The sequence below is a fragment of the Crotalus tigris genome, unplaced genomic scaffold (assembly GCF_016545835.1).
Source record: "Crotalus tigris isolate CLP2741 ecotype Arizona unplaced genomic scaffold, ASM1654583v1 scf7180000017987.690289119674:8195010, whole genome shotgun sequence".
In the NCBI taxonomy this organism is placed as follows: domain Eukaryota; kingdom Metazoa; phylum Chordata; class Lepidosauria; order Squamata; family Viperidae; genus Crotalus; species Crotalus tigris.
In genome coordinates this window covers 8022935-8045677 of record NW_024096758.1, presented here as the reverse complement: position 1 = coordinate 8045677, position 22743 = coordinate 8022935, and the positions used below count along the sequence as shown (strand labels likewise).

The 22743-nt window shown below is 38.1% G+C and overlaps 1 protein-coding gene across 7 annotated transcripts in view; it reads right to left on the bottom strand.

Annotated features, from left to right (window-relative positions):
• The window catches only part of LOC120309259 (CGRP receptor component), a 46611-nt gene that overhangs the window by 5595 nt on the left and 18273 nt on the right, over positions 1 to 22743 (bottom strand). For 3 of the 7 annotated variants that reach the window (XM_039346324.1, XM_039346320.1, XM_039346319.1), the window contains one exon: positions 17259 to 17603. In XM_039346324.1, the coding sequence (XP_039202258.1) occupies positions 17460 to 17603 (144 nt within the window). In that variant the 3' untranslated portion in view covers positions 17259 to 17459. Of the gene's footprint in view, positions 1 to 11701; positions 15886 to 17258; positions 17604 to 22743 lie in introns of those variants that run through there. The other 4 variants (XR_005557043.1, XM_039346322.1, XM_039346321.1 and 1 more) reach the window with 4 other exon arrangements.

The window sequence follows — 22743 nt, the reverse complement described above, 5'->3', positions numbered from 1 at the left end:
TAATATCAGATATTGAATAAATACAACCTGGGAGAAGCAGGTGATTTTTAAACCAGCAGGTCAGATTATTTATGGTTTCTATTTATTGGGGAAGGGAAGGAACAGTGCAGGTAAATTGTTTTTGAGCTGTCAGTCCCTTTTGAGTTGTTAGTAGGCACTGGTTGTACTTTATCACACACTCCTTTTCCAAATAGATAATCAATCAAATTAAATTTCTCTGGCACAGAATACTGTGAATTTTCTGTACTATCACAGAGTATAAGCCATCCTGGTCATAGGAGTCATTCAAGCCCCAAGAACAAAATTATCCCACAGAGCTAAGCTGGCAGTTTGATATTAAATGTAAAGAGTCATTTATACAGAAAGAACAGATTGAGAAGAGAAAACAGGTTTGAACTTGCCAGCCTAACGAAGCAGAGGCAGCAGAAAGCACTCCTCAGCCACCTTGGGGAATGGATGCCTCAGATCACTGAACCTCAGCAACTATACTTTTAACTCTTTCAGCAAAGAATTTCAACATGATTTGAAAGTGAACATCAATGCTGTGCTTTGCCCAATCAGATTAAGGAATCCACAAGCAAATATTGTGCTTTTAACAGCAGCCAGATGGGAGTACTCTAGAAGGCCCATGGAACGGCATTAAGATAGTAGTCTTGCTTTATTCTCTATCCCCCAGACCTGGTATTGCCTCAGAACATAAAGGTTTCTCCATGCCTTTGATCTATGGAAGGTAATGTGTCTAATACCCTCCCCTACAGATGGGAATAGGGGACTATTTATCCCCACCATCCATCTTCAAAAAAACAGCTGTAGGTCAGGGGCAGAAGGTGGGAAACATACTAGACAGGCAACCTTTTTCAGCCGAGGGGCACAGTTCACTTTAGAGACCAATCCTGGTAGTCTCTGGAGACTTTTTAACAACCTACCATAGCGGCCTTTCCACAGCAGAACAGGTTAACATGGTTCATCCCAACTCATCATGTTTTTGGTTTGGGTTTGTGATACTGTTAGCTTCAGAATGTGCATGGTTCAAGAGCCACAAATGAAGGCCAGGGGGAAGCATCAAACCAGAGATTATCCCACTCCAGTTTGGGTCACTCTATATTTTTTGGTGTCCTCAATGTTGCCAGCCAATAGTTACTGGGGTGCTCTTAAAAAGACATGAAGATGACATAATCTTGCCTATCATCTGGGGACCCTAAAATATTTCAAGGGAACCCCCAGTGAAAAACACATAATATAAGGCCACATCATGTGCCAAGGAGGCAAAAGAAAAGCAAATTGTACTACAGGTAGTCCTCGACTTACATTTAACAACCGTTCAAAATTACTACGGCACTGAAAAAAGTGAATTATGACCAGGCTTGTGTCATGCCTCCAGCATATAGTTGCATATTTTTATTGCTGTTGTTGTTCTTTAATGTGTATTGAGCTCCATCTGGTAGCCAAACACAATCTTTCATTGTTTGGAACTTAGTTTGATGAGGTTTAACCCTATAGGGCACCAATATTCCCATTATCCCTCTTTCTGAAAAAAAGGTGCATTTTGAGAAGCCAGACTCCATTTTGTAATGTTCTGAGGTAACAGAAACATCTAGAAGAATCCAGCTTAGTCTGTGACACATATTCTTCTTAAAAAAAATCCATCCCATACATAGCATCACTGTTTCACCTTATCCTGTTCTTTAATAAAGTATCAAGATTTACATTCACAGTCTAGTTCCGTGGTGGTAAACCTATGGCACGCGTGCCACAGGTGGCACGCAGAGCCCTCTCTGTGGGCACGTGTGCCATCATCCCAGTTCTAGGCCTTCAGCTGGGTTTTATAAAACCTTTTCGCTTTAGGCCTCCGCCGCTGTGTGCAAAAAAGAAAAAAAGGTTCAATCAATCAATCAATTTCAACATCTCAGGAGAAAAAAAAAAGATCTTGCAAATTTGGAATTGATTGATTGAACTTTTTAGTCCCACTCAGTCTGCCGTTACCACTGCAGCCATGCCCACCCAATGGGCCACGACCACCCATTTGACCACACCGACCCAGTTGGCCATACCCAACCAATGGGCCATGCCCACCTGGCACCCAACGATATATAAATGGGTTTTGGGTTGCAGTTTGGGCACTTGGTCTCTAAAAGGTTCGCCATCACTGGTCTAGTTTATTAAAGGATAGAAGAGTTTAGCTGCATGTCGAGTTACACACAGAGTAATGTGTAGTAAGGACAACTGCTGCAATGTCCCTGAATTCACAGGATCAAAATCCAAGCGCTTGGCAACTGGAATGTGTTTAAGACAACTGTAGCCATTTGCAACCTTCTCAGGGGGCTTCCAACAAGCAAAGTCAATAGAAGTAGCCAAATTTGCTTAATGACCATGGCAAAAAAGATCATAAAATCAGGGGTGACTCACTTAGCAACTACATCACTTAGTAATGGAAGTTCTGGTCCCAACTGTGGTTGTAAATCAAGGACTACCTGTATACTGCAAATATTGTCCTTATTATGAATAAAAATAAATATTCTATTTATAATCCATGTGTGCAAGTCACATCTTTTTCAGTGGTAATGGGAACTGCACAAAACCCACAAGAGGAAAACAAGATTGGAAGCATGCCACGAGCAAAAAGGTTTAAGAAACATTGGTTAGACCAACTTCCTTCCTTGTTTTCGCAATAACCAGTACAATTATTAGGAGATGCCTCAAAGAAGGGCATAAGGACATCAACCCTTCTTTGTACATTTACCTTAAGGTATTTAGTATTCCATAATTCCACTTTAGAGCAGTATAAAAAATGCAATGTGTTCTAATACAATAATATTTTGCCTTCTTTGTGAAAAGCATATCCTACTATCCTTGTGCATATAAAGACAAACCTGAAACTGGGAATACCTAACCAAAACTTTGAAAGCCACAAGAGCACCACAATAGATCCTCAGGATTCAGTTAAAGGGGTTAATGTATTTAAGTGCTTGACCTCATGGCTATTCAGAGCAGAATCTATTTTACCATATACCAAAAGCAAATTATTTATACAGAATTGCACAGTATATACAATGTCAAAATTCAGACACAAAGTCTGGATAACTTTATCTCTAAATTTCAGGAAACACGCTGAAAAAAAAAATCCTCAAAATTTTATTTAAGCTTTGCACAACTAATCTAGGGTAGTGCTCATCAATTATTGCTATTTTATAAAACTCTTTTTCTGCAGGAAAATATTTTCAAATTCTGTAACAGACCCAAGTTTGTTAAGCTGATCTAGATTTTTCCTTCCAACATCCCATGACCAACTCTATTCCACCACTAAATTAGGAGTTCAGAAATTCAGATATTCAAACCCAAACATTGAGACCATCAGGAAGCAAAGAACCAAGAAACTAATTTTGAAAATTAAAAAGCTGTTTCCATCTCAGCTGAACTAAAATTAGTTTCTTGGCTTTACAACCCTTACAGATCCTTATGGTCACGTGATCAAAATTTGGGCGCATGGCAACTAACTTATTTATGACTGTTGCAGTGTCCTGGAGTCATGTGATCATCTTTTGTGACCTTCTGACAAGCAAATCAATGGGAAAATCAGATTCACTTAACAACCGTGCTACTAACTTAACTGTAGTGATTCACTTAACAACTGTGGCAAGATCATAAAATGGGGCAAAATTCACTTAACAAATGTCTCACTTAGCAACATAAATGTTGGGCTCAGTTATGGTTGTAAGTTGAGGACTATCTATTTGCTGCCTTGAACTCATGGAGAAAAGATAGATCAGGAACCTAATGAGCAAATAGGGCATTGCATTAAAAGATTTAGTCTGGTGTCATATAGTTTTCACTGTAATAGTGTATTACAGCATTGAGCAGGTGGTTAGACTATGTAATTTTCAAGGTCCATTCCAAATTTAAAATTCAGTAAAAGTGATCACTAAGGCTATAACTGGCCAGCTAAACTTTGTTACTTTTAACCCTGAAAATGGGTGTAGTCCTTAACTACAACACCCTTAAACTAGTTCTTAAATTAATTCACTTTCTGGGTTCATACAGGCAGACCAAACTAGCCAGAGCCTAATCACAGCTAGCCAGAGTTCATGCAACATGCTAAGCTCTAAAAAACAAACCAAGGTTTACATGAACCAGGATTGCCCTTTTGTTAAAATGCATGTTTGATTTGTAATTGAGAATATTCTATGAACACAGTTGGTCTCTGTCAAAAATCTGCAGCAATTCACCCCCCAGCAAGGCACATGTATTTTTTTTTAAATAAGAGCACAATACATCTAGATGTGAAATACATAAAATACTTCATACATCTGTAGAGTTGAATTTAATGGGGCTATCTTTTGAGAAACCCATGAAATTACAGTATCAGTATTTGATCTTTAAAACATTGTCCTGTTGCAGATTTGCAAGTCCATATTATAGAAAATAACCAATAAAAAAATAAGTACATACCAGGGCATGTTTTTCTGGCTCAGCTATCTTCCAGCTCTTGCAGCTAGATATAAAGATAAATTTGAAGTAGAATGTCTGGAACTTATGTATTAAGTGAAGCCTATTATCAAAAGAGTAAGCATAATATGCCACAGAACACACAGAGAGTACAATTTCTATCTATCAAAGTATAGCTTTTCTGGTGAAAATTGATATAAGGACATGGCAAAAGTGGACTTTTTCCCCCTTTCATCAGAAAAGTTTTTTTTAAATGGAGGAATTTTATGCATGCCAACTCAATACCACTTTTTTCCTCCTCACAGCTAAAGCCAACCAATAGAAAGGAAAACATCAAGCAAAAGAAAATATTTGTTTTTCTGTCTTTCTATCCTTCATCTTCTGGACTTTAGCTAAAACCTAACTGGTTAATGACTTTTCAAAAGTGGCTGCGAGGAGGGAGAGAATGTTTCTGAGCATAAGCAAAGAAGCCTCACTCTTAGGACAATTAATCAGTGGAATGACTTGCCTCGAATGCATCAACACTGGGAAAAAAGATTGGACAACCATTTGTCTGAAATGGTATAGGGGTTTCCTGCCTGAGCAGAGGGTCGGACTAGAAGACCTTCAAGGTCCCTTCCAACTCTTGTTATTCTGTTATTCTGACAGCAAAAGACTGTCTTCTGCTAACCCGGAGCACGTGAAACGCGCGCTCCCTCTCTGTGCGCAGAAATCATGAAATCAGAGCTCTCCTCTGATGTTGCTTTTCCTTCCCCGATGCACAGGCGATCAAAAGCGGGGGAAAAGGCAACGCAGTTCTTTTTCACCGGCAGTTAGAAAAAAAAAAAAAGAGAGAGAGAGAGAGAGAGAGAGAGAGAGAGAGAGAGAGAGAGAGAGAGAGAGAGATGAAACTAACAGCTACTGTTGCCGCCGCCGCTGCTCAGCCCTGGGGAGAGCTGCCCGGTATAAACCCCGACTGCGAAGCCAGGGGTCGCTTTCTCACCTACCAGAGAGCTTCGCACAGGCCCCATCGCCCCGCAGATCGACCGGCCGGCCGTCGCTCGCTCGCTCCCTCCCTCCGCTTTGCTTCGCCTCTTTTCTCTTTCTCCAAGCCTCGCCAGGACCCTAGCCCGCTCAGTCCGCAGAGGCGCTGCCATGGAAATCACAAGCATTCCCGGATAGGCCGATGTGTCGTCGCGCCCTATTGGCCGCCTCCGAGAGACGGACAGCAGAAGGGGGAGGCTTCCTCCCGCCTAGGTCTTTCCCCAGTTCCTTTCCAGAGGGAGCGGCAGAGAGGTGTTTGTGATCCCCCTTGTGTGCCCTCCCCCAGGGAGGAGGGATGGGCTGTGTCCTTGGCATGGTCGTGCCTGTGCGAGATGCAGCGTTTCCTACGATGTGGAAAGGAAGTACCGATTAGGTTTGGTCCATTTGGGTCAACTAGCACCCAGTTCCTCCCCAACTTATGCTTGAGCAACGAAAGAATCAGCGCCTAAGGAATAACGTGAGAAGCGAAAGTTGGACCTTGAAGAAGTAGGTGAGAAAAAGGATTGACGTTTTTGAACTTTGATGCTGGAGGAGTCCTGAGACAAGGGCTCTTGGTAGAGAGCCAAGAAAACAAAGCAATGGATCTTGCAGAAATCAACTCATACTTCTCACTGGAAGCCCAAATTACCATATTTGAGACATATTATGAGCAGAACTGCCTTTTGAGAAGTCTCTAATGCTGGACAATTAGAAGAAAATAAAATAAAGTGATGATCTGACAAGTTGGATGGATTTAGTTACGGTGGCAATGGAAGCACTTCTGGAAAACCTGAAGGACAGGTTGGGGACAGACAATCCTGAAGAAAATCTAAGTAGTTACTAAAAATCAACACTGACTTAAAGGCGCATCTTCAAAATGCTTGTGGAAGTCAGTGTCTCAATCTCAAGGTACTGTGGGATATGGATAGGGTATCAGGAGGAGTAAAAAAAAAAAAAAGTTAAAATAGAGGCTGCAATCTTGCAATCAATGCCCTGCCCTTTTTTCATGTGTTGCACATAAGACACACATTAAAAAGAGATGAAGCTTCAATTGTACAGTCACAACTATCATTTTGATTTTTTGAGACCCACTTTATACCTCTCTGGTGACAGATTGGAGGCTGGGGGACTCTGTGGTGGATGGATCTGGAGATTATTGGTGATTCTTGCTGGCAGATTCTTCATCAGATACCGCATGTACCTGCTAAAAGCTTATTTAGTTTCATTCTGCTACCCACCAGATATTTTTGGCTGGCCCATCTCAACTACTTCCCAACTGTGAAATTGCAGGGTAGACACCAGAAAAATCTCTTTTGTGTAGTAACAACTTGTCCTTGTGATTTGAGTGAGCCTGAAATCCTTGGTCTCGTTTTCTTTCCTTGTCCCATCTATGACAGCATATACTCTATCTTTTAACACTCCTTATCAATAATATTCATTCCATTTTGAGCCAGATGCTGAATTCCTTCTTTTGCAGGATCAGAATTAATCCCACTCAAGAGAGTGGCTCAGTTTTTATCAGCTGCTATCTCAAAGACTTCTACACATCCCATGAACTGCAAAAATCACAAAGAGGTCCTAGACCAGTGTAGATCTAGAAGCCAAGATTGCCAAGCAAAGGCACACTGTGGCCATGTCAGGCAAGCTGATACACTTGAAAAATCAATCATTCTGGGAGTGATCAGTGGAAAAAGGAGAAGGGGCCACCCTAGTACTTATGGCCTTCTCCCTGCCTTCTCACCTCTGCTCCCACTCTGAATATTTGTTTGGGCAGAGACTGCATATCTAAGCAGTTAAACCAAAAAGATGGTTTGATGTATCCAAGCTTGGCAATCGATCCTGAGATATGGCACAATAAAGAGCTCTCTCTGTGTGTGCATTCATATATTGTTGCTATCAGATTGAGGATAAAACAGTTATACATATGTAAATATCTACTCACACCCACATGCACAGCAATTTTTTTTAAAAAAATTCCCAAATGATTCCAACAAAGTTGCCATGCTTCTAGCAGCAGCTGGCCAGAAAAGAAGACTATAAGGGAGATTTTGTTTTACTTCCTGCCACGGAAAGGCAATTCTCCGCCTGAGTTTCTGACCCATGCATTTGTTGACATTTTGCTCTGTTCTGATCTGACACAGTGCCATAGCCTTTGCATCGAACTAGCAGGAACATAAAGGGGAGATAAAATTTCTACATAAATCAGAATGAGAGAGAGAGAGCTTTCAAGGAAGTTGCTTGTCATCCAATAGGCCAAGTAAACCAAAAGGCACTAGGGAGTTTCCAAAACAAGCAGACTTGATAGATAATATAAAAGGTTAAGAAAAGCAAATGAGGAAACAGAGATCAAATAAATGGGCCATTCCAGAAAATGCAGAAAAAGTTTGTTTCAAAAGGCAAGGAAAAGCAAGGTCTCCAAGTTTTGAGTTTAGGTAGCCATTCAAAGTTACAACTGCACTGAAAAAAAAATATAACTAGTCCTCGCATTTATGACTATTGCAGCATCCTCAGGGTCACAGGATCAAAATTTGGGTGTTTGGCAATTGTTCATGTATTTAAGATGTTTGCAGCATCCAAGAGTCAGATGGTCACTATTTGCCACCTTCCCAGTCAGCTTCCGACAATCAAAGTCAACGGGGGAAGCCAGATTTACTTAATGACCATGTGATCCATTTAATAACTACAGTGATTTGTTTAGCAACTGTGACAAAAATGATTGTAAAATTGGGCAGACCCACTTAACAACTGCCTTGCTTAGCAATGGAAATTCTGATCCCAATTGTGGACGTAAATCGAGAACTACTTTTATCTGGAAATGAATAGCATGTTTATCCTACTTACTTCAAGAAACGTATAACTGATACACATCTGAATGTCATCTCACATCCGCAGCTTGATAATATTGCAGTCATATCTTTTATAAGGACATAATATTTGCTGCCATCCTTCCATTTTTTTTCTTGTCATAAGACAAATGCTACCTGTCTGGCAGAGCTGGTTGTACACAACAGCAAGATCCTCTGTCAGGATGATTGAGCATCATTCTAATCTTGCCAGGAAGAAAAAAGAGTTGAGACCTAAACTAGGAATGGATCTAAGAAAACAAAGGTTACTGTATGAAATATGAGTAAGAAGGCCATTTTAAAAGCATGAATAGGAAGGAGGTTGGAAAGGAGGAAAAGAGGGGGGGAAACAAGAACAAGTGAATGAAAAAGGGATGTGATAAAGAAGAATTTAAATACTGAGGCAAGCAGAGAATGCAAAAACTGTCTAAAGCACAGGTGTCAAACTCGATCGTGTCACATGATGTATCGTGACGTATCGCAATGTTTTTTGCCTTTGCGGAGCACATGATGCATCCAGCCCACGGGCCGCCAGTTTGACACCCCTGGTCTAAAGCAATGTTCTTGCTGGGGAATTCTGGGAGTTGAAATCCACACAACTTAACGTTATTGAGGCTGAGAAACATTGCTCTAAAAGACAAGACTGTCAGGTCACAACGAGCATCACCAGTCAAGGATACAATCTCACACAGCTCAGTTCAGGACTTCATGGCTGCAGTTACTCATTTTAAACTGAGTTACTTTTTAATGCATTTACTTGTTATATTATGGAATGTTAGTCCATTTGGTTAGTTTACGGTATAAGATAACTGCACAAACTCAAACAATTTAGCAACTGGATTAAATGTTGGTACAGACTGAGACAGGTATTTGGGAAGGGCAGTTGCTTAAGAGGACATTAAGCCTTCAAAATTAAGTGTAGAAGAATGCATAGCAATGAACAGGCCAGAATTGGATTCCATCAAGAGAAACTGTCTACTAACACAGATATCAAAGAACTTTTTAAACTTTTTAACTCCTTTCTTTCTCCCTGACTTTGGGGCCATTCTATTTACTCTTCCAAGACAGAAAAGGAAGTCAGTCCATTGTATGAACCTAGATGCTCTTTTGAAGTCCTTCCTGGCATTCCTAGTGTAAAATTGAACTGGATCTCCACCAAAATTTTAAATAGGTATGGCATTACCATAAAGATGCAAAGGGAAAAAATAGTACCATTTTTTGTCTATCTCAAGTCATGCCTGAACATGCGTATAGCCTAATTTATAACATAGTATAAATTCTGGCTCCTTGTACTGCTAACGTTTTAAGTCTTTATATGGTACTTATAGCTCTCCGTTTTCCAAATTCCCTAGTGAATGGAAACATCTCTCTGAAAAAGCTGTAAATATATACAGTGATGATGACACCCTTAAGGCAGTATAATTAGGAATGTAATTTTATATACAATTATCTGCTTCTTGCTTCCACATTCCATCTACTTTTAACATGAAATCTGATTATTACACAGTAGATCATCATGTGCACTTTGAAGAAAATAAGCCCAGGTGTTCTCAGCTTCTTAAGGAGCATACATGAAATTTAGGCCAAGGCTAGACAGATCTTTGCTGGAACCTGAAGATCTAGCCATCAAAGACATGTGCAAAAATGTGCTTAGGAGAATTGACGCATTTACTGAGGAATTAGTTTTCAGATGAAAACTCAGCTGAGTTCACAACCTTTTTCACAGAAAATTTCACTTAATACCCCAACAGGTTTTTTTTAAATCATCCCTGTTGAAGTGAAAAAAGCCATTTGGATGTTGTTATCGATTAACAGTTGGGACTTCAAAGTATTTATAAATTGCACAGAAGGTAACTGTATGCACATCTGTCCTCTATTTCAGGCTCGGGAATATTCCAAACCAAATGGTATTTAGTGGTGGTTTTCCTTTTTAGTGACCACAACTGGGACTAGGAACTACTTAAGCAAAGTGGTCACTAAGTGAAACAGCAACTGTGCTTATGGTTTTACTTCAGCTTACCTTGGCTTTCCAGATCTGTAAAGATTTTAAATGCATGGACTGGTTGTAAAAATTACATTTACATCACTGTCATAACTGCAAATGGTCACTGTATGAGAGTCGCTAAATAAGGAATACAGTATCTGTATTTTCTTCCCTGATTCAGAACATACAGTAAAATGAAATTCTGTGTGTGGCTAATCAGCATGCCAAAGAACAGAACCAGTATGCACAGATGCTCCTAAATATGCATCCCTTCTGACTTGTCTGCTGGTTTTGCATGCTAAGCTAGAACTAGGTTGGTGGAGTTATGATTCAGCCTATTGTAGGAACCCATCTATTGTCTTAGCAGGTTGTCTGAACCAGACCATTATATTAAATTACAGATAGATGCATATTTTATTACAATCAATTCTAAAACAAAACTCAGCCATGTTAATAAATAAAATCACATTAATCAAAAAGTCACCTATGGTTTATTAATTCTGGGACAAGATGTTGTGTAAATACAGCAATTAGGTACTGTTAACATGACTTTGAACTTTAACAAATTAGATGAAGGTAGCCAATGGGTATTACGTCTGTGTCTGTAAACCACCTTGATAATTTTTAAATACATTTCATATTTCTTTCTATACATTTTTTCACCTCTTAAGTTGCTGACTAGGTGGCGGGGAATAAATTAGAAACAAAAAGCATGTAGCTCATCAGTAATTAGCCCACCCATAAAATGTGGGAGAAGAATTCTCAAAGAGGCCCAAATGATAACTATAAGCAGAAAAATACAATACAAAGTGCCTGTTTAACAATCTCAAAATTTGCAGTGCAGTTTAAATCTGGGCAATGAGTCAGAGGCTGAATGTATTTGCTGAGATTTCTCTTAATCCCCATAACAAGTAGTTCACATCCTCCAGGCAAGGAGAGAGCCAACTATTCTTTGAAAAAGAGATACCTAAGGCTCAATGCGCAAGCATCCCATTTTCACTTCATCTCAGTGGATTCATCACAGTTACTTCAAAAGACTGTATTTATATGGGGTATCTGGTTTCCTCAACACCCACATTTTTAAAAAAAAAGGATATTGACAAAAAGTGTATTATAGAACAATTTCCACACACACACACACACACACACACAGAGTCCTCCACTTATGACCGCAGTTCAACCCAATATTTCTGTTGCTAAGCAATACAGTTGTTAAGTGAGTTGCATCCCATTTTATAACTTGTTTGCCATAGTTATTAAGCGAATCACTACAGTTCTTAAGTGAATGATGTGGTTGTTAAGCAAATCTGGCTTCCCCCATTGGTTTTGTTTGTTGGAAGCCAACTGGGAAGATTACAAATGGTGATCACATGAACCTGAGACAATGCAACTGTCATAAATACAGGCCACTTGCCAAGTGCCTGAATTTTGATCATGTGACCATCAGGATGCTATAATAGTCGTGTGAAAACTGGTCATAAGTCACTTTTTTCAGTGCAGTTGAACGGTCACTAAATGAATGATTGTAAGTCAGGGACTACCTGTAGTACTTTTTGCAATCCTGTGATCCATTTCTAGGAATGGTTGGATTCAGTTTCCTTCTTATGCAGAAGGATTATATCTAGCTCATTCTAGTTCAGTGGACTTTTTTCTAGGGTAAATGACTTCAGGATTACAGTCTGAATGATCGTAATATTGCAACCTTATTAAATGAAGAAGTTGATATTAAAGCAATGATAAAAATAAACAGAATGGTTGTTGATGAATTTTTAACATGTTCAACATTTATATAGATTGTTTTTGTTGTTGTGCGTTAATTTGTGAGGTATCTTCCACATTTGTGTGAGAAGCCATTCTGAAGTCCCAAGGCTATATAACCCACTCAGAACTCTGGGGTAAATGTCCAGGAAAAAATATTGTGAAATAAGGAATTATCTTGTGGTTAAGATGGGGAGGCCAGTACATTTAATAAATAAATATTCCTAAGAAAATACCTTTTACAGGAGCATAGCCACATGGGAGCTCAATTCAAGAAAAACTTTTATTTTTTTTCACATTTAGCTGATCCCACTGTGTAGCGGATCACTGTAGTTATCATAATACAATGTAATAATTAGTTTTAAAATGTTACTTTTTAACAATGGACATCTTATCTTTGGAATTCCTAAGAATTTCCTAGGAGTCATTTTAAGAATTTTTGCAAGCCTTTAATGATTTTGTTACTAATAATTTGTGTTTTAATTTCAGCTATGAGATTTCTTTTTTGTTTAAAAAGTTTAATAAATTTCAAAAATAAAAGGTTAAAATAGAAAATTACAACAAGAGAGAAAAGGTGGGAGATGGGAATAACGGAATATTTAAAAAGTCATATAAGAAAACAAAGAATAACAACATGTTAAACTTCCAACTTTTTCAATACGGATAAAGTTATAAAATAAAACATACTCTTGTTTTAGTTTAACAAAAGAAAAAAGATATAAAACTAAATATATAAAAATATCAATCAAGTAACAGTAACAGTATATAATAATCTCTTAATCTGATAAAACGTATAATTCATAAGTGCATCATATTATCAACTCTAAAAATACACATATTGCTAGATATTTCTATAATAAAAAATCTATAATAGAACATCCTCTGCTTTCAGATTACACAAATACATATCCCCATAATCAAAAAATATCAAATCCAAAAATCAAACTTTTTCTCTTTATTGACTAAAAATTGCAAAAGGGGTTTCCATGTAGATCAATTGTGAGGTTTCTGTGAATATAGAAGACTTTTTAAAAGTACCTGTATATACTCACGGATAAGCCTATCCATAAATAAGGTGACCCTCAAAATTTTATACATTTTAATCTTCATAACTGGATTATCGGTTCGTGGCATATTTTTTCATGGCATTTTCATTAAAATTTGAGGATTGGCTTATCTGTGGATGGGCTTATTCATGAATACATATGGTACATTATTTTTTCCCCATACTGTTTAGATTACTCTGCAATGTGCTGTGTTATGCTCTGGGAACTCTGAATAAATTTTTTGCCCCAAATAAATATCAAATGGTGCAAAACAATATTGACTTGGCAGAAGTTTCCTTGCACACGATGATAAATTTCTAAGTAAACATCCACTAGGCTTAGCAGTTAATCACTTCCAAGTTCTTAAGTGTAATACTTGGTATCCTAGATTATACGAACTATAACAATGAGGTTTACTTGACAAGTACTTGCTACAATTAAATATTAACATTTAAAAGCATCCAAGTACATCCAAAAAGCTTATTATTGGTTTATGAAAATAAAGTATGAACAAAGAGAAAGAAAAGAAATCAAATAGGAGATTAGAAGAGCCAACTGGTTTTTCAGATGTTTATGAGGGGAGAACATAAATGCCATCCCTAAAGATGTGAAGAATTTTGCCAATCTGAACTCTGATGTAAACCAGTATTAAAGCCATTAGTCATCGGAATTGATGTCTGTTTGACAGAGGTGGCATTTTTTGTGTAGGGAAAAATTTGTTTGAAATATAAGAGTTTTAGCCAAGTTTCTTAAAAACAAGTGGGTTGGTTCACAGATGATGTTAAATGAGTATTGCTTTAAAAGAGAGCCAATATGGTACAGTAGTTATTATATGGGGAAAGTCCATCTTTAGCTATGGAAGCTCAGAGTGATTTTAGGCCAATCACTATTTCAAGCCCAGCCTATCTCACAAATGCTAATTACGTAACTAGGATTTTTGTACAGTAATTTATTTGCTTATATCACTTTTTTTTTGTTTCAGGAGCTCAAGGCAATGTACACTTCTTCAAATTTTTCCCAACAAGCTTGTGAACTAGAGGAAGTAATTGGTCCTGAATCATTCAGTGAGGATATAAATCTAATTTATAAATGCGTATATGTTATTGATTTAACCTCAACTGGTTGAGTTGGTAAAGTATCTTAGGAGCCACAATGGAAAAAAAGATCAGGATCTCACATAGCAGCTTTTGTAACTAGCAGATTTGTATTAAAAAGTATAATAACCTTTTGTGAGCTACACAGGTGATCTTTGACTTGCAGCCATTCATTTAGCAATTGTTTGAAGTTACAATGGCTCTGAAAAAAGTGATTTATAGCCTGTCTTTGTACTTACATCCATTACAGCAACCCTATGGCCATGTGATCAAAATTTGGGCACTTGACAACTAATACGTATTTATGATGGTTGAAGTGTAGCCAGGATCACATAATGAAACATCTGCAAACAAACAACCAAGCTCAGAGAGCATCAAGAATGCTGCAGTTCAACTCTGAGCTACAGATAATCTCCTTCTATTGAAATGTTTGCACATTGAGCCAAAGAAAACATAATGGTTAGTTATCAACATTATCAATAGATCTTGATTGGACATAAGGAAAATATTCATTGCATATTTATTTGATGTTTATCTGTTAGGATTGCTATTAATACATTTCTCACTGGGCAGAGGGCTGGATTTGGTGACCTTCATAGCCCCTATTAATCCTTGTATTCAGTGTTTGATGACAGGGTTCAGCCACTCTTAGTTCAGATTCAATGGAATCATCTACTTTCAAGGATTATTGTTATTTAGTGAAACAAGTTAAGTTCACATAGGGCACTAAACACTTACGTTTTTATTTGATTTTGGATTAGCATATTGTGTTTAAATTCAGTCAACTACTGTGGTTTCTACAGAATAGGATAGGATAGGATAGGAATAGTAATTGGAAGGGATCTTGGAGGTCTTCTAGTCCAACCCCCCGCTCAGGCAGGAAACCCTGTACCATTTCAGACAAATGGTTGTCCAACCTCCTCTTAAAAACTTCCAGTGTTAGCACATTCACAACTTCTGGAGGCTGTTATGTGCAATATACTGAACATATTTAACACCTGTGGGATGGTGGCAAAGTGGATAGGGGCCATATCACGAATGTAGGTAGAGGTATGATTTTCAATGCTGTTTGAATGGCAGAACTTTACAACCTATATTAAGCATGTTTAGGACCAAGAATATTTTCTTTAAAAATTAAAAGTCAAAATGATGGCAGGACAATATAACCAAAGCAAGCATGCAAGGGGCAGAACATCAAACACACAGTCTTAGCTAACCTCTTTTGACTTTTTAAACCACCCCCCCACCCCAATGGATACCCCTAAATCAGGATATACAATGTTTTTATTTGTCTTGACTCAAAATGGCTAACCACACCACTTACTTCTGGCTACTGTGGTCAGAGGTGGACTCAGGGGTTTCATGTACCTCCCACTGCCTCTTAGCAAGATATGTCAATCAAGTCATTGTGCATGTGTTGTTTGAATCTGCCCAATTTAAATTTATTAACAAACGATGCAGTCTCTTTGGATCTGAAGCCCCGAACTGATGATTTCAGGACACTCTTCCCCATATGCATATGTTTCCAGGCTACCAGAGCAGGAAGCAAAGAGGACTCCTTATGTTCAAATCTCTTCACCTTCTGGCACATCTGCAGAAGAGCAAATAGGAACTTTGAACAAGGACCGAGTTACTTTATGGACTTGTTTGCCTATGGCTGTAATCATTCAGTGCCCAGTTTCCCATTAAGGCGTTTCAGCACCTGAAAGTATTGCCTGCATAAAAAAAGAATACATATCTCAAACTAAAACACACTTCTGCTTGTTTTTCCTATGTGTTTCTTTCTTTGTATACTTTTCACAAACCTAAAACACACATGTTCCAAAAAGCTGATGGTTTACTAATACAGAGGATTTAAGTAGCTGCTCAGCACTGCATTGGAAGGATTGGCCAGACACTCCCATTGTATTTATATGTGCATAAAATAAAAGCAGTGTAAACAGTTCCCTTGTTCTTTAGGCCTGTTGATATGTTCAAGCAAGCAAAGAATCCAGAATTTGAAAAACCTAACGGAAAAGGACACTCAAAAACAACATGGCAAAGCTATTTGATGTTCTCCAGATGTTTTTAGATTACGATTCCTTCAATCCTCTGCCACTGGTTACTGGATTCTTTCAGTCTCCCAAATATTAGGAAGATACAAGGCTATCAGACAGAGGTTTGGAGGTAGAACAATGAAAGGAAGGGAGGAAGACAGAGTGGCCCTGACTAAACAATATGCCTTTAGGTTTTTTTAGCAATTGGCTGTTTTTGCCCAACAAATTGATCCCAGACAATGTTTATATCTGCCAAAAGGATAGTAGACAATTCTTATGGCTAAGAATTAAGTGTGAGTCCATCCAATGAAGAAACAAAGGAAAGAAAAACATACAGGTAGTCCTTGACTTACAACAGGTTGTTAGCAACCATTCAAAATTATGACCAACCTGAAAAAAGGACTTAATGACCCAAACTGAAAGTTCCAATGGTTGGGCTCCCTCTGTGGTCACATGACAACTTTGGCAATATGGCCATATTTACAGCCATTTGCAACATCCTGCGGCCACATGACCAGTTTTACAAGTTTTACCCAAAACTGTCACTTTTACTTTTTGACAAAACCATGCCCACAGTGAACCACTGATTCGCTTAATTACCACATTCCCACACATTTACGTAACGACTGTAGTTTTTTGCTTAAAAACTGTTGCAAGAGTGTCATAAAATTGGGTCGGTTGTGTGACAGCCCATTTTGCAATTGTTATGACATACAACCATAATGGGTAGGCTACTGTTAACCTATTAATGATCTACTACTTATATGTGATACCTTTTAGTAATATTATGAAAATTGGAATGCACGTATCTAATAAATGAACAAGTCCATGATGCCAATGTCTGTGCTATTGATGTGTAAACTTTCCAGATAGATAAGCGTGAAAATTGTGAAGCCAACTGCAGCATCTGCCTTGGGATGAACTCAGATTCATATTATAGTAGATAAGCATGAAAATTGTGAAGCCAACGGTAGCATTTGCCCTGGGATGAATTTCGATTCATGTTGCACTTACAAAACACAAAACATAAAAATAAGAGTGATTATTTTTCCTTTAAAAGTTTATACTGTAAATAATAATGCTCCTATGATGTACAAACAACTGAAAAACATATAGTGACAACACTGCGTAATCATCATGGAAACAGTCGGAAATCTCCAGATTCTCATAGCAAATGAAGAGTTTGGCCAATGCTTGCCTGATGCTAAAATGGGGAAGGGGGTCTCCTGCAGTTCAGGTCGCTTACAGTTCTCCTATGTCTGGCTGCCCTCCTCTTCTGCAACCATAGGTTGCTGCTCCTGCTCTTGTTCTGGGTCTCCAGGAAGCATGCTGGTGACTGTTTGGAGAAGGGATTCAATTTGCTCTTCTGTAAGTCTCTCCTCACTTTCTTCAACAATCTGCAAATGACAATAATTTAGTATCTACCAGTATGTCCTGATCACTCTTTTACATGCTAACCTCCAAGCTCCTTACGACGAACTTAACTCTCAAAATTCCCAACTGGTACAGCAAGAGATTGTCCTAAAACAATAAGGTTGACATTATGCAGCAGATGAACAAAAAACGATCAACTTTAAAATTTAGGGAGGCTTAGCAAAATTAGTATAAAATTAAACCAACCACTACCCATTGGAAAACAGTCAATGAATCATGTTTTCCAAAAAACGGGCACAGAGGCCCTCTCTTCCCTGATAAAAAAGGGCATTTCTACAGATAAGACTGTTAGCACTGATAAGAACCTTCCATATCTATGCACTGATTAAATGCATTAGTCAAACTTAGATACTTTCAATATCTGGATACACCTTGAACTCAAACCTTATAACTGAACTATTTATCCTAATTTCTGGCCCTCTCACCAGCAATACTGGTAGGAAGATTGCTCGGGACTCCTTATTTGCAGACAAATTGCCCTTGTGGATACAAGGAGGTCAAAACTCTTGCTCATGTCCTCACAGAGTGTCCTTTTTATCATGTCACAAGATGTGCTATGATCTCCCCAGTCATCTCCAAATTTGAAGGTAACACTGATAAATTTTATGTTTATTACTTTTTAAGGCAGGGTGTCAAACTGCCAGCCCATGGGCTGGACGCGTCAAGCGGAAGCCGCGCCCACCCCATTGCCAGCAATGGCAAAACAGACCGAATATGTTGTGCGACGTCATGTGACGTTGCGAGTTTGACATATCTGTTTTAAGGGATGCTAGACCCACACTCACGTATCAGGTTGTCAGATACCTTCACCGTCATGCAACTGTGCAAAACCTTTTATTAGATATATCATTTGATTGTCCCTATTGTTTCCCTCCCCTAATAATGAATTGTAATATCAATCTATTTCTCTTTTTTACTGTAAAAGCTGGTCACAGATCATAATAAAGGTATTTGATTTGATCCCATTTTCTGGAATTTCTTTGCTTTTTCCCATTTTCTACTTTCTAATGCCCTGTCCAATAGAGAGAATTCATCAGAATTCATTGCCCATTGGACTATTTAGGTTCAGCCTTGCACTACTAGGGATGCAGCATGAATGTACAGTGAAAATTATTTCTTTCATGGATCTTGACCTTGTAGTAATGAAACAGCTTGCATTTCCTAATGATGTTACTATATAATATAGTATATACTCCCAGAAATGTCATCCATGACAGGCATGTCGTAGATGAGGGTTCTGACTAAATACAGCCCACAGAGAAAGAAACAGCAGTCTACTCCAGTGTTCTGTCAAGAAAACCAAGTGGATGTCCACAACCAAGACAGCATCAACATGATTTTGAAGCTTGGAAAGTATGAAACAAGCTACTGGGCAAGAGTGAGAGCACTGTTGCTTTTTACCCGGTTGAATTAAAGCCAAAAGGAAGTCCAGCTGCTGACTGCCCAGAAGCAAAAGAAAAGGTTGAAGTTTCAAAGATATGTCTACCATTGGTCCATGAATGTCAGACCATGAACTAAGGCAAAGTTGATGTCAGAACAGAAATGTCAAGACTGAATTCTGGAAATCAACAAACTGAAATGGACTGGAATAGGTTACTTCACATCAGAAAAGCATTGGATTTTCAATTGTGGATTAAAATCTCATTGAAGAAATAAGGCCAGCTATTATTAACAAAATGGTGTCTTAAGTCAGTGCTTGGATACAACCCTTCCCCAGATGAGAGAGGATCTTAATCTGAGTCAAAAGTAAATCAATTATCTAATGATAATGATAAACCAAATATACTTTAAACCAAGATGCAGTGGAAGCAGAAATTGAACAGTTCTATGGCAATTTCCTATACCATATTTAAAATAAGGCATAACTGTAATTACAGTATAGGAATCTGAGATACTAAAGCTGGAAATGACAGGAAATTTTGGTCATGTATGAATGAAAGAGACAGATAGTTTTTGCTAAGAAAATTAAATGCTTATAGCACATGCCTTATTCCAAGAATCTAAAACATAATCCTACAGATGGCCAAGTCTGAAATCAAACTGACAAAATATTCTAAAGGCAAAACTAAAGAAATTTCATGCTGTCAGCAAGAACACATTCTGGTGCTGACTATGGCTCAGATCACAAACTTCTTGTTGCAGAGTTGTATCTTAAACCAAAGAAAACAAATAAAATATCTGACCAATATGTCAGTTTATTTATTTTGATATTGTGATGAATGTAAAGAATAAATTTAATGGATTAGGTTTGGTGACTAGAGTGCCTGAAAAAGCCATGACATTATTAATGGTGAAGCAAAAAAATATATCCAGAAATGCAAAAATAGTTGTCTGCTATGCAATGAAAATAACTGAAGGCAGAAATACACAGTACAAAAAATCTGAGAACAATTAAATAGGAAGGAAAGGGATATTTACAAAACTTAGAGAATTAAATATATTCAACAGACCATCCTAGTAAAATGATGTCCAGCACAAAGAGAAAAAAGCAACTACTGTAAATGACTGAGCAACAAATAACTGTTCTAGGAGTTTTATTTTTTTTCCTAACGATGCATATGATGCAAGTACTCAGTGGAAACGATGAAATTTGTGATGCAAACACTCACCTGTTAGACCTGCCTAAGAACGGCAAATGGAAATTCTTAATCACATCATAAAGCCAAATAAAATCCCTTCCTTTTTAAACAAACAACTTCTATCATAGCTAATGCTCTGTATAGATCTAATGCTCTTATCTCAGAGAAAAACAGACTTCCTCAACTGCAAGCAACAGTTTTGTGATCTTTAGCCTTTTGTGTCTAAGCTATCAAAATGACTTAGATATTGGATCCCAGAAGAGGAAATTTTACCTCTTTGGCTTCAGTAGAATTGGTCTGGAGTTCTCTTGGATTCATAGCTTCTGATCAATAACCAGGTGGCAGTTGTAGCCAGGAGGCCCTTGTATGATACAGGTAGTCCTTGACTTACAACCACAACTAAGCCCAAAATTTATGTTGATAAGCAAAACATTTGTTAACTGAGTTTTGCCCCATTTTACAACATTTCTTGCCACAGTTGTTAAGTGAATTGCTGCAGTTGTTTAGTTAGTAATATGATTCTTAAATGAATCTGGTTTCCCCATTAACTTTGCTTGTCAGAAGGTTGCAAAAGGTGACCACGCGATCCCAGGATGCTGCAGCCATCATGAGTCAGTTTCAAACTGTCTTGAATTTTGATCACGTGACTATAGGGATGTTGCAACAGTTGTTAAGTGTGAAAAATGGTCATAAGTCACTTTTTTCACTAATATTGTAACTTTGGTCACTAAATGAACTGTTGTAAGTCGAGGACCTGCGTCATCTTGCGTGCCAGTTATGTCTGTTCATTATCTATCATAATATGGCACAGGACTAAGTTATTTACAGGACTATCTCTCCTAAAAAACATTTGACTGCCCCACTCATTCTAATCAAGTCACCACTCTCTGGATTTTTTCCTTAAAACATCCTTGATGGGACCCAGCTGCCATGACTTTTCTATAACAGAACGCACTCTATGCAGTCATCTTCCTCCCAATATTCAGTTAGCCCCAACCTTATTAGCATTTGAAAGCTTTAAAAACATGGCCCTTTTCACTAGGGCCAAGGTAAGTATGGTACGTTCTGACTGGAAAAGAGTATGAATGTGAACCAGCTTTCCTATTATTTTCACTGTTTATTGCTGATTGTTGATTTCCTCTCCCACTCGGTAACTGAAAGCTATTGAATCACACTGTTCAATTTGAATGTATATAAATTCTTTAAATGGTAAATAATAATAGTCAATAAGAAAAATAAAAAAATAACTGGATAGCGGACATGGCAGTACCTTGCCCCTTAGATACAATCTCAAAACATCTGATTTACCACTTGAACACTATTGGCACTGACAAAATCATCAGTCAATTGCAAAAGGTAGCTTTCCCGTGAAATAGCTTGCAAGCTGCAATGATACCTTTAATATTACTGAACAACTTCTGCCTATCTCAGGTTTTTGGGAAGGATTCAATAGGTGGATAAAAGTGCCAAAAGCAATCTAAACATCTGGCTGACTGTATAACAATACAATAATATCAAACTCTTCCAAAAAGCAGCCAAAATAGCTAATACAATCCTGGGTTATATAAACAGAGGCATAGAATCAAGATCACGCGAAGTATTAGTACCACTTGATAAAAACCCTAGTAAGACCACATCTGGAATACTGCAGCCAATTTGGGTCACCATATACAAAAAAGATGTTGAGATTTTAGAAAAAATTCACAAAAGAGCAACTAAAATAATTAAAGACCTGGAGACTAAAACATAGGAAGAACAGTTGCAGGAACTGGGTACGGCTAGTCTAAAGAAAAGAAGGACTAGGAGGATCATGATAGCAGTATTCCAGTATCTGAGGGGCTGCCACAAAGAAGAGGGCGTCAAGTTATTCTCCAAAGAACCAGAGAGCAGGACAAGAAACAATGGTTGGAAACTGAACAAAGAATTAAGGAGAAACTTCCTAACAACCTGGAATTAAGGAGAAACTTCCTAACAGCGAGGACAATTAACCAGTGGAACAGCTTGCCTTCAGAAATCATGGGTGCTCCATCACTAGAGGTTTTTAAGAAGAGACTGGATAGTCACTTGTCTGAAATGGTATAAGAGGTTCTCCTGCTTGAGTAGGGGGCTGAACTAGAAGACCTCCAAGGTCCCTTCCAGCTCTATTCTATTCTATTCTATTCTATTCTATTCTTCAGGTACGTAAAAATTACTTTTGAGCTAAGTAATTTCTCTACTTAACTTTTAAATACCAGAGAGACAAAACAGATATAGGTAGTCCTTGACTTACGACCACCACTGAAGCCAAAGTTCCCATTGCTAAGTGAGATAGTTGTTAAGTGAGTTTTGTTCCATTTTACGACCTGGTAAATGTAACACTGCAGTTTGTTAAGTTAATAACACAGTTGTTAAGTGAATCTGGCTTCCCCATTGACTTTGCTAGTCTAAAGGTCACAAAAGGGGATCACATGACCCCGAGACACTGCAACCGTCATAAATATGAGTCAGTCACTAAGCGTCTGAATTTTGCTCATGTGACCATAGG